Here is a 13204-nt window from a genome sequence, read left to right on the forward strand (position 1 = left end):
AGCACCTCCCTGTTCCAGATCCACGCTAGGCGCTGACTACACCCTTGGTTGCTCCTTTTAGCATCTGTCACGCAGGCATAGAGGACACTGAGCATATATCCTCTTCAGAAAAATTCCTAAAATACTTGAATACTGTAATGAAAACACCCCCTTTGCCTTGTCTCCTTGAAGCTAAAAAATATTAATTCCCAGATCTCCAAATACAAAAACAGGCCAAGGTAATTTGATCCAGCCCTTTCCTGAAACCCAAATCTCCTCACAGCAACCTCTTCCTGAACACTTCCCTCCAGATGGAGGACAGTAAGAGTGCAGGAGTGAGGAGATATTTACACGCTGGTCAAGGAGATGCAGCATTTTTTCCACTTTTTAATCTATCAAGTATTAAGTAAAAAGACACTCAAGTACAATAAATAATTGCTGGTGAAAGTTGCTGAATGAGGTTTTTCCTAGAGCACAGAAGGCTGGGCTCCTCCTAATTCAGAAAATCGCATTAAGGTCTGTGGTTTTGATAGGACTCTGGAGGACAGGCAGACACGCTGCAGAGTTCTTGACCCATTATGGCTTCAATTTCACTTTTCTCAGCTTTCTCAAGCTCTCCACATCGGTTCTAAGGAGCGCCCCAATCCACATGCAATTCTCTAATAAGAACCCTGATTACAATGTCAAATCTGACTCCACATTAAGAATGTTGCTAATAATAAAGCTGAGATTTTTTCAGTATAAAATGGCAAAAATTTCAAAATAAATTATATTCAACCCCAATCAAGGAACAAAAATTGGAAGTACTTTCAGACTTTGCTCATGAGAATATAAATTGGTATAATCTTTCTAGAAAGCAATTTAGCCATGTAGACCAAGAGCTTATGCCCTTTGAGACAGTAATTACCGAACAAGAAATTTAGCCCAAGGAAATAACCAGAGATGAGCAAGAGTATATATTTATAACAATATTCACTATAGAATATTAGTAAAAGTTATTTAAAACAACCCACAAGTCCAGAAATAGATTAATCACATAAATTACCATGTAGCCACAGGATAGGATATTATGCAACTATTAAAAATACCATTTTGAAGAATATTTCATGACAAGGGAAATGGCCAAAATACAGTTAATTTTAAAACTTTAGGTTATAATTGTATCAACATTATGGTCCCAACTTAAAATATATATATATACATACTTCTATTTGATAAAAGATTAGATACATACCACAATATCAGCAATCGTTCTCTGTGAAACATGGTGTCACGAGTTATTTTTTATTCTTTTAAAACTTCTCTATCTTTTCTAAATTTTCTTCAGTAAGCAAATTATCACTCATATTTATATGTCTATCTAGATAGATAAATGCATACATATGTATATTCAAAGCCTGTCCTCCTGCTCATCTAAATGAAGGAAATTTTCATACTATTCTACATGGTTCCAGAAGTAGCTTGTGTGGCTTTGTAAATAATACGTTGGACCAAAAAACTAATATTCATCCAAACACACAATGAGGCAAGGCCAGTGGTGCTTCTGTTGTTCCAAAGCTAAAGCAGAAAACTGCCAGAATCCGAGCCATTCACATGCCTGGGTTTCACCCAGTTCTAAAATCTCCAGGCTGCTTGTTGTTTCTACTTAACCCTTCTCATGTTACCTCTCGAGAAAGTCTCTACCACAGAGACAGCAAAGGCAGGGAAAGAGGTTGAGAGCAAATTACGGCAGTGGTAGTTTGGCTGCACGTTATCAGCTCCCGTCCAAAGATTTAGAAAGGGTATGGAACTAATGCCTAAAATGGGATTTAGAGATCCCTGTGGACTTTAATAATTCATGCTACACCAGTACCCAGGGAAAGCTGGAAGCTACTTTAAGAATCAAAGTACATGCAACTATGTGCCAAAAGCCCCCTGCAGACGATGGTGTCAGACTCCCCAGATGTGCATGAGGCCCGAAATCAATCCTCCAAAAGGCTGATCATTTCTTTTAAAAGAACACGAAATGCCTCAAGTCCTTTCAGGAAGTAATAGAGAAAAGGGCCAAATCATAACAAAAAATGCATCATTTCTGAAAGAAAAAATTCTATAGCGTCTGTGAGTTCTACTGATAATGGGGTCTCTAAATACTTCAGACGAAGTAACAGATGACCACAACAGTGTGTGTGTGCACATTTGTATGTGTATGTGCACACGTGTGTATGTAGGGATGTGTTCGGGTAGAAGTGTAGGTATAACTGTACAAGTGAGTGTGTGTGGGGGTGTGTATAGAGCATGTGAGTAGATGTGGGTGGGTGTGTACATGTGGGTGTGTAAGGGTGGTATGGTAGGAGAATGGAGGGAACAGAGTAGGAAATAATAGGAACAGAGAACGGATATAAAACACAGCCCTAAATGAACTAAAAGGAATCAACATCTTTTAGATCACTATGGAAAAATGGGATTAAATTAAAGAGAAACTGATATTTTAAATGCCACAAACCTCACCAATGTGATAGCATATTTAGTTTAGAGAAGTTCCAGTGTATTGCAAAACAAGGAACATCCTCATAATGACCATTTAGGAAATTAAATGACAGTCCATACTATCCCTAGTCCCACTCAGCTGAACTTCCAGAAGACCTTAGATCAATACCTGACCCATTCCAACGAAGTCTGATCATGTATCCGGGGCTCTGTCCCCACCAATAAGAGGATGTGGAGAGTGAGTGCTGCTGGCGTCAGCCTGGTCTAACCTCCTGGGCATGCACATGAATCGACACACACATACATACACACACACACACACACACACACACACAGAGCTGCAGGCTCCACCACCTCCCCACCCATCTACATGACACCCACACATGACTGCTTGCCTGCCTCAGTTTCTTGTATGATTCTGCCTTGCTTGGTTCCATCCATCCATCCATCTATCCATCCATCCATTCACCCATCCATCTGTCCATCTATTTATCCATCCATCCATTCACCCATCCAGCTATCCATCCAACATTTATTAAGAGCATTCTATGTGCTATTCTACTGGTCTCTCATCTATATACCCAGCCTGCTCAGTTGGACATAAACATTTTGATTAACTCTTGTCAATCCTCTTCCCCAAACCTAATTATTGAACTTCGATCCCCACATCCCTGGCCCCCAGGTACTTGCTTAGGTACTGCCTCAAACAGTTCCCACGCAACTATGCAGGGGAAGCCTCTCCCAGAAGCCCTGGCTGCCACATACAGATGCTCCTTGACTTATATGGGGACACATCCCTATAAACCCATTGAAAGCTAAAAATATCATAAATCAGCTGGGCACGGTGGTTCATACCTGTAATCTCAGCTACTTGGGAGGCTGAGGTAGGAGGATCACTTGAGGCCAGGATGTCAAGACCAGCCTGGGCAACACAGGAAGACCTCATTTATTTAAAAAAAAAAAAAGTTTTCTTAATTAGCTGGACATGGTGTCTCAGTCATGAAGTACCAGCTACTCAGTAGGCTGAGACAGGAGGATTACTTGAACCCAGGAGTTTGAGATTACAGTAAGCTACAATCATGCCACTTCACTCTAGCCTAGGCAACAGAGCAAGACCCCATTAAAACATATATATGTATACGTATATGTACATATGTATATATATGTGTGTGTATATATATACACATATATATATAAAGTCCAAAATGCATTTAACACCCCTAACCCGCCAAACATCATACATTAGTTTAGCTTGCCTTAAATGTGCTCAGAACACTTATATTAACCTACAGCAAGGCAAAATCATCTGGCAACACAGCACACTGTACAGTATCAGTTGTTTACCCTCATGATTATATGGCTGATTGGAAAGTGTGGCTCAATGCCACCCCCTGGCATCAGAAGAGAGTATTGCACCACACATATGGACAGCCCAGGAAGAGATCAAAATTCAAAGTATGGTTTCTACCGAATAAGTATTGTTTTTCGCAACCTTAAAGTTCAACAATCATAAGTCAAACAATGGTAAGTCAGGAACCATCTGTATATCCCACCACCCTACCCCACCACACACACACACACACACACACACACACACACACACACACCCCAAGATCTGGTCCCTTGCACATCAATCCAAGGTGAGCTGTCTTTCTGTATGCCATTTCCACCATGAATTTTACTTTTGGCTACAACCCCACACCCACTCACACATATATGTTCATCCTCTAGCACGGGTTCTACTTATCCTTGCTCCTTAGCTTCCCCTCTCATGTCTCTTGTAATTCTGACAGGCCTCACATCCAAGGTACACATCACACAAAAAAAGTACTAAGACTGTATTTCTTTGGTCAAAATTAACATAAATAATACTTTGGGCGACCGGGCATGGTGGCTCATGCCTGTAATCCTAGCTCTTTGGGAAGCCAAGGTGGGCAGATCACTTGAGGTCAGGCATTCAAGACCAGCCTCACCAACATGGCAAAACCCCATCTCTATTAAAAATACAAAAATTAGCTGGGCATGGTGGTGCACGCCTGTAATCGCAGCTACTCAGGAGGCTAAGGCAGGAGAATCTCTTGAACTCGGGAGGCGGAGGTTGCAGTGAGCCAAGATTGCACCACTGCACTCCAGCCTGGGTGACACAGCATGACTCTGTCTCAAAAATAATAATAATAATAATACTTTGGAAAGCACTAGACTTACAAAATATTTGTTGACATTTTCATTTTCCCACAGTCTTGAACTTTTTAGCTCTACTAGTTTTATTTTTTAATTTAAGACAGAGTCTTACTCTGTCACCCCGGCTGGAGTGCAGTGGCATGATCTTGGCTCACTGCAACCTCCGCCTCCTGTGTTCAAGCAATTCTCCTGCCTCAGCCTCCCGAGTAGCCGGGATTACCGGTGCATGCCACCATGCCCAGCTAATTTTTGTATTTTTAGTAGAGATGGGGTTTTGCCATGTTGGCCAGGCTGGTCTTGAACTCCTGACCTTGTGATCTGCCCGCTTTGGCCTCCCAAAGTGCTGGGACTACAGGCACAAGCCACTGCGTCTGGTCGCTCTGCTACTCTTAGTGTATGATCTACAGCCACTCTGTTAGAACAGGAGGAGAGAGTGGCTTGAATGCAAATGGCACAGAATCCTATGTACTTACAGTTACATGTGCAACATCTAAGAACGGTTTAGACTCAGAACATCTGAAACAGTCAGTGAGTTCATCAGCGTCACCCCACCGTGGTTGCTGTAGCACTGGATATACCAGAAAGTGGGGAGCCCCCACTGCCCAAAGGAAATTAAGGAAAACCAGCAAACCAAGGGCACTAGGTGGAATTCAAACCCTATTTCAGGAACAAATCTTAAGTCCCACTATGTAAGCAGATGGAAGAAAAGCGCTAGCATAAAAACATGGCAGGATCTGTGTCAGCACTACTAAGAACATAGTCTGGGCAAGACAACAGGTGAGAAGCCCAGACTCTCTTCTACCCCAAAGTATCCTGAGTACAGAGAACCAGCCCTAGCCCTGTACACCACAGCCTGGTATCTCCATAAAGCACACCCAAGACCAAAGCATTGGTCTAGAATTCTCCACTGGGCTACCCCACTGCCCACCCAGCCCCAGTAAGCCCCAAAACCTGAAGAGGTGTGTAGGGCTTGCCTTTGATCAGCCGTTCAGGTCTTGTCCCTGGTAAGGTCCACATTGCCTGTGCCAAGTGTCCAAAGACAGTGGCGTCAAGAGTGGAAAGCTTGGGCCCCATGATGTACTTCTTATCACCTGCAGTAAATAAAGCAGAGAAGTCACTGGGCTGGCCCGCACTACCTCACATCATCACAATGGCATTCAGCACACTCTATTACACATTCTTATACTGAATACCAAAAAGCTTTGCAGAGTCTAAATGCATGCACACCCTTTTGCTTAAAAAAAAAAATAGAACAAAGGTAAAATGAATTAAGCAATCATGTGATACACCAACCCAAAGGATAGCAACACAAGGAACATATCAAAATAAGCAGATGAGAGAGGGCATTCATGGAAAAAAGGGAGAATTGATCACCACCAGACCTCTGGGGAACTCATCTCAAACTCTAGTTAAGTCAAGTCTGTGATGCTTAAGAACACCTGGAAGTTTGCTTAAATCGTCTCAAAAGTAACCCAAAGCAAGCACAGCCAACATCAGCACTTACATTGTTAATTTAAATACATTTCCCCAGGAAAAACAAGAAGCCTAAGCTCCTTAAGAGGTTTGGAGGTGAGATTTCCCATGACACTACATGGTCCTGGCAAGGTTCTCACCTCTGAGGACCAGCTTCCACGGAAAACATTAAGAGAAGCTATGAGGTCACAGGCTCAGCCCTGGCATCAGGCTCTCATGAAAGGATGTTTCACACTACTGACTTCATCCAGGCCTTGTCACCGGACTATCACACTCAACCTATTAAAACTGACCCAAGTCAACTCCCAGGCTACTGTTAGACACTGCTGCATATGGAAGGAGCACTGGGGGAGATGCATCTGCCTGGTTCACATCCTGGCATCACTGTTATTCACTGTGGGAATCTGGTCATCACATAACCTCTACAGCCTCAGTTTTCCCATCTGGAAATGGGGATGAAACTAAGAGTGTCTATTTCTTTGGGCTATTGTGAGGATGAAATGACATAACGTACATTAGCACTCATGATAGCCCCTCCCTTTCTCCAGTCCTTTCCACATCCCATCTGACACTATCAACTTCCTAAGACTTTTTTTTTTTTTTTTTTGAGACAGAGTCTCACTCTGTTGCCCAGGTTGGAGTGCAGTGGCACGATCTTGGCTTCAAACTGGGACACTGGTCCCTCCGAGGTCTCCACCTTGCCAGTTCATCCTGCAGATCTTGGAACTTGTCAGCTTCCATAATTGTGTGAGCCAACTTCGTATAATAAATCCTAATGGATTGGTTTCTCTGAAGAATCCTGACTAATACACCTTTGCAGGGCATCATATCAGGGAGCATGTAATGTCCTATATCTTATGACTACGATATTAATCTCAACCATGTGGTAAAGATGCCATCTGCTAGATTTTTCACTATAAAGTTAAGATTTATTCCTTTGTTTTTTTTTTTTTTTTTTTTTTTTTTTTTTTTTTGAGACGGAGTCTCGCTCTGTCGCCCAGGCTGGAGTGCAGTGGCGCAATCTCGGCTCACTGCAAGCTACGCCATTCTCCTGCCTCAGCCTTAGCTGGGACTACAGGCGCCCGCCCCTGCGCCCGGCTAATTTTTTCTATTTTTACTAGAGACGGGGTTTCACCATGGTCTCGATCTCCTGACCTTGTGATCCGCCCACCTCGGCCTCCCAAAGTGCTGGGATTACAGGCGTGAGCCACCACGCCCAGCCAGATTTATTCCTTTGTAACTAATAATCTTGACAGAGACACTTTGAGACTTTATAAATATCCTGTTTCTCCTCAAACTTTGGCCTGCTAATTTTAGTGTCCACTGGTGGATGTTATCTGAAGCAAATATTACTGTGGTGTTTGCTTCATTGTGAGTTTCGATTTCTCTCATTCTTCGTATTGATTAGAATTCTACTGTCCTTTCTTTCCCATTTCCTAATGTATTCAATTATTTATTTATGTAAGTATGCACTAATGGATATCTATTTTATTCTATAGGCTATAATCCAATACTCTCATTATTTTGTTGCTCAAATTGTTCTAGCTTTGGCCTTTGGGAGCTTGGCAAAAGAAATTTTTTTTAAGGAAATCGAATTAGATTTGACTCTGCTTAGAGACAAAGAGGCCAAGTTAAAGGCTTCAGACTGCAGCACTCTTGGGGTTCGCAAAGTGGCCCCGGGTCTCACGACCAGGGGGTTTTGACAAAAGCAGAACACTCAGGACACTTGTGAAGGGCACTGAGGGAGGAGACTTGGGTGATGAGACACTGTGAGCTTCATTTTTGGGAGGTGAACCATCCGGTGACTTCCACAGGATGGACAGAAGCAGCTGAGGCATATGTGGGCACCTGTAATTCCCCTGCCAGCCTCCAAGCTCGGAATGTGACCTGTGAACCACTGGTGAGGGAAAATGAAGATTGAAAACATCAAAGCCCCGGGTGTGAAGGGACGAGGGTACATCAGACCTTCTGAAGTATGCTCCACCTGAGGCCAGCTTCTAAGCACCCAGAACACCTCCCCAAGGGTGCAGAGCCCTCCTGATGATGAGGGTGAGTCTACATGCTGATAGTAGCAAAGTGACTTCAGGTGCCCAGAGTGACCCAACAGACCTCATGGCTTGGTCTTCACGTGGCAATCAGACAGCAGAGACCAGGAATGAAATACAAGGACAGTGACTATGCAGAAAAAGGGAGGGGCCATGTGGATCTGGAGAAGGAGAGCCCACAGAGGGAGTGGCAGGGGGAGTGGCTGGTTCTACTGTGCGGCTGGAGAATGACAGTTGGCCCTGGATATCTGTAGAATTTCATATGACCTCTCCTGGTGGTTTAGGCAGCTCCTCTCTGTGAGAAAGGCCATATTGTAGATGAAGGAACCATTGGGACACCCAAGGATGACCAAAAACTGAGTGGAAGTACTAAACCATGAATAACAAGAATGTTAAGGGGTCCTGATGGACATTAGCTCTCTTACACAGACTTGAGTTCACTGTGATTGGACTATGTCATGGATCGTTGGTTATAAGCCTTTAGTGACCTTGATTAACCCAAGGCTGCTTATCCTGACCACCAAGCCTGACCAGCTCTTCCCACATTGTCTTCCACTTCTGTGGCTGTCATGGGCAGCCACAGAGGGTTGACCAGGAGATAAGGGACACAGCAAAGACAAGAGTATGTGGAAGAGGACTGAGCATGTAGACTAGGTCCTTCACCCCCACTGAGTAGTAACTGAGCGGATGGCTGGATGAGCAGGGCAGGGAGAACAATAGAGGACAAAGACGCACAGTTGTCCAGGGAGAATGGAAGCAATATTGAGTCTGAGAAGAATGTCCAGAATCCAGGCCTGAAGACTTAGGCCAAATTGAGGGAACTAGCAAGCTGCAAAGCTGAAGCAAGCTGAACTTGATGAGCAAAGGAACCAAGAGAATAGGAGGGGACAAGCAGAGAGTCACATGCACCTGAAAGTTCCACTGGGGAATTGGGGGCATACGCAGCATAACTGAGGAGTGCTCACAATCCTGGGCTGTTTGCTTGCTGCCTGGCTCTGAGCTGCCTCCTTGGGGAGGATGCACGAGAGCTGACAGTGTGCGACGCTCTCCAGACCTGGGCAGGACAAGCTGAGCTCTACCTCCTATGAATGGTCTACTTCAGCCAAACATGTAGGTGCTCATCCTATCCTCCCTGCTCCAAATAACTCTGGCTATCTAAGCCTGACCTTTCCCTTAGGACTCAGACCAAGTCCTACCTCCTCCACTGCATGAAGGCTTCCCACACTGTCCCAGTTTACTGGAACCTCTCATTGTCCACGCCTCTGCTAAATCCCAGAGGGACGTATTGCTTAGAGTGAGGCTACTCAGAGAGTAGTCTAGCAGCACCAGCAGCATCTGAGTATTAGTTAGAAATTCTCAGATCCCATCAACTGAATCAGAATACTTGGGAATGGGACAACAGAACCTGTGTTTAACAAGCTTTCGGGTCAGGGTTTCTCAAACTTTAGAGGCATTAAAATCACCAGGAGAGTCTGCAGTTCTTGGACCAGACTTTGAATAGCACTGTTTCAGGTGATTCTTGTGCACAGTGAAGCTTAAGAAGTACTGGGCTAAACTAGAGTATATCATTGGTCTTACACTTGAGCATGTAGTATAATCACCTGGAAGGCTTTTTTTTCCTGCCTTTTTTAGTAGAGATGAGACCTCATTATGTTCCCTAGGCTGGTTTTGAACTCCTGGGTGCAAGTGATCCTCCCGACCTGGCCTCCAAAGTGCTGGGATTATAGGCATACACCACCACACTAGGCCTTGAAAGATTTTTCTAAAAAACTCACTCAAGTCCCTGATCCCAGGAGTTTCTGATTCGGTAGGTACAGAGTGAGATCCAAGAACCGCATTTCTAACAAGAGCCCAAGTAATGCCGATACTGCTGCTCCAGGAACCACACTTTGAGAACCACTGGTCTAGCTCACACATTAGGTAAATCACACAGCCATCTTTCAGTCCTACCTACGTGTAGGTCCTATCTCCTAATAATTTTTAAACACTTTGAGGGCAAGTAAACCTCTATTTTACTTCTCTGTCCATCTGGCACCTATCACATAGGAAACATCAATTAAGGTTATGATAGCCTTAATTATGTTTGATCTCTGTCCTTTCTCAGAATGTAGACCTGTAATAGTGATTAAAAAGTATAATAATGTGAAAGCATTTTGCAAACTAGGAGGTGCTATTCTAACACAAGAAATTGTTTTATACTCATCTCCAATAGTCAAAACAAGTAATGTGGACAGAACCAGTCCAACCTCTCTCCAAGTATAGGAATCCCTTCTCACACTTTCCTACCAAATACTCACCATCCCAACCCCAACCCTGCTGAAACTTCTCTCCCATAATTTATTGGGCAGGGCAGACTATTCTGTGGTTAGATGGTTCCTTATACTGAAACAAAATAGCCTTAGAACTTCTACCATGCATCTCAGTTCTTTCCTCTGGAACTCACAAAAAAAATTATGGCCATATTTATTCTATCACAACACCCATTCCTAGTCTACACTAACATACTTCTAAGGAAATACTGATCACCTGTTTTCATATATATTATTATGAGATAGTAGACAGAAAGTTTATTTCAGACCACTAGAAACACTACAGAAATGAATGTTTGAATCTCATCTCCTTCCTCCCTAATTCTTTTCCCACTTCCCACTGGTCACTGTCAGCTCCACTTCCACAATTTAGCTAAATTTCCAAATTCTATAAGTGACAAAGGAGACAAGGCTGGCTGTGCTATAAAATGTAAGTTCAAGGGAGAAACTAAAGAGAATAATCAAAAGATTTTCCAAGACTCATTTCTCTATGAGTCTAAGAGATAAAGTACAATTGTGTGTTTTACATAGGGTTCCCTATACCTGAGCACTCATGTGATTTATAAGCAGGCAATTATAGTAAAATCAATGTGGACATTATTCACACTTCTAATTGTCCCTCTCTCACCTTTCATTAACTGGAAATTGAATAAAAATTAAGAAACAAAGATTTTGAGTGTTTTTCCCAAGGAAATAGGAGGTCACAGTAATCTTACCATCCAAGCATCAAAGAGCACACACTTAAAACTTTTTTTCCGCAAGTGAATGTCCCACAGGGCAAAGCTATAGGAAAAATAAAATCTACTTCCTGTTCCCTTATACAACTGATCAGACCCCACTTTGTCAGAAATAATATATAAGAGAAGCCACTTCCTTCAAAAAGCACTTGTTTTCATACAAGCGTACTCTAAAATCACTGTATAGATTGTGATTAGCTCACGATCGCCAATTTGCTCACACTCTGGGAAAAAATAAACGTGGGTAGAGAAAATACCAGAAGAAGCTCCTTAATTTAATCCCTCTTCAGATTTCATTCTAGAAAGCAACTAGATACTCCTGTAATTTTTAATAAGACTTCCTGAAAGAACACACAAAAATGTATCTCTTTTCAGCTCATATGAACTATCTCGACACCTTTCTCACTGGCCACCAATGCCACCATCACCCTGTCTCTTTGCTGATGTCCCAGCTCTTACAATTCCTTATGGATGAAAGCAGGAAGTGCATAAATCCCTGACTCTAAGCAATGGGTTATGTATACTCCTCTGTACTTCTCCTCTATTAATGTGTCTGAACACTTTCTGAACTCCGGACACTCAGAGAATCCATGGGCATACTTTATAATTTTAGGAAACTTAGATGAAGGATTTGCACCAGTGTGGAAAGACTTTACATATCTAAATTAGGAAAGTATTCCTCAGGATGAGGCAAATGCCTACTCAGGCTCACTTATAATTTAGCATCACTAAGCAGCTCCCGGTAGCCTTAAAGATCTACAGCTAACATCTCCAACAAAGATATCAGTTTTACCAACTCACTGATGATCAGCCTTCCTGGTTCTCTCTCTTCTTGAAGCTGCTGCAATATTGTTGCTTCTGAGTGACTGCACAATTCAGCTGACATGGTGAGATCTGAGGGCTATAAAAATTATATGAGTCTCTCTCCCCAGTATCACTTTCCCAAATACATCTTCTGAGGATAAAGAAAATATATCACTCAATTCAAACTGCATTCCAAGACAGGCTTTCCCCTCAATTTCATTTCTGTCTCATCTGCCCTGTGCTGGGCAATCAAAGGAACAAGCTGTTCTATCTCTTTATTCAATAATGACTATCTGGTAGCCCCCAGATTCTGGTTAATGAAACACCACATCAGAAAGAACACAATGTCATGTTGAAATTTAAGTTCAAATCCTTTTATAAGGAACCCGCCCATCTTTTGAGAAAGCTGAATAGTAGTAGATTCTAGTGGGAGGTTTTGTGTTTGGCCATCGGGGCCAGAAAAGCTCAACTCTGCAGGCAGACTCCACATTCCTGAAGGACCTTTCCTCATTTTATGGATTTAGGCTTCACCTTAGCTGGAATCCAGGATCCTTGACCACTTTCAAACAAGTACATAATCACCAAAAACTGGTAAAAATCTTTAACCACCAGCGCTGTTTAGGACATGCCCAGAGTGGTGAGCCTTGCTCAGATTAACTCACTAGACACAATCCCTTAGGAGGAAACCAAATTGCATTCGATCTTATATTTAAACATGGAAATCCTAAACCTTCTCAAACCATACATTCATCAGCATGCTGGACATCATGTCAAAACTCTTGTGTGATGCTTCTCTTCAAGTGCAGGACTGAATCTCTATCTTCTACTCTGTGGGAGACCATGTTACTACTCTACCGAATGTGCTTGTCTCTGTGTCCTGACAATTCAATGGTTAAGAATGGCCACAGGCATTGCATGCTTGTACCGAAACACCTCATGTACCTCATAAATATATATGCCTACTGTGTACCCACAAAAATTAAAAATCAAAAAATTTTAAGAAGGAAAGAAAGTGAATAAAAACCAGGATGGCCACAGAACTTTCTCCAGTGCACACTTCTTTCTCAAAGATCACTGAAGCCAGAAACAGAAACCTCTTGTGCGCCAAGATCTGTAATCTTGGAATAGATCCTGGTTTCTTCACAGCCAAGATGAGAATACTCTTGCTAAAATCAGAATGGCTAATAATAATAGTCCCTGGAGAGACTGA

The 13204-nt window shown here is 42.7% G+C and overlaps 1 protein-coding gene across 2 annotated transcripts in view; it reads right to left on the minus strand.

The window, feature by feature from the left end:
• FAXC (failed axon connections homolog, metaxin like GST domain containing) overlaps positions 1-13204 on the minus strand; it is a 74640-nt gene that overhangs the window by 13102 nt on the left and 48334 nt on the right. For both annotated transcript variants that reach the window (XR_007724817.1, XM_050786592.1), the window contains exon 5: positions 5601-5717. Coding sequence is in view for 1 of the 2 variants with exons in the window: in XM_050786592.1 (XP_050642549.1) it covers positions 5601-5717 (117 nt within the window). In the remaining variant the exon portion in view is untranslated. The remainder of the gene's footprint in view (positions 1-5600; positions 5718-13204) is intronic.

Source organism: Macaca thibetana, chromosome 4, assembly GCF_024542745.1.
Source record: "Macaca thibetana thibetana isolate TM-01 chromosome 4, ASM2454274v1, whole genome shotgun sequence".
Lineage (NCBI taxonomy): Eukaryota > Metazoa > Chordata > Mammalia > Primates > Cercopithecidae > Macaca > Macaca thibetana.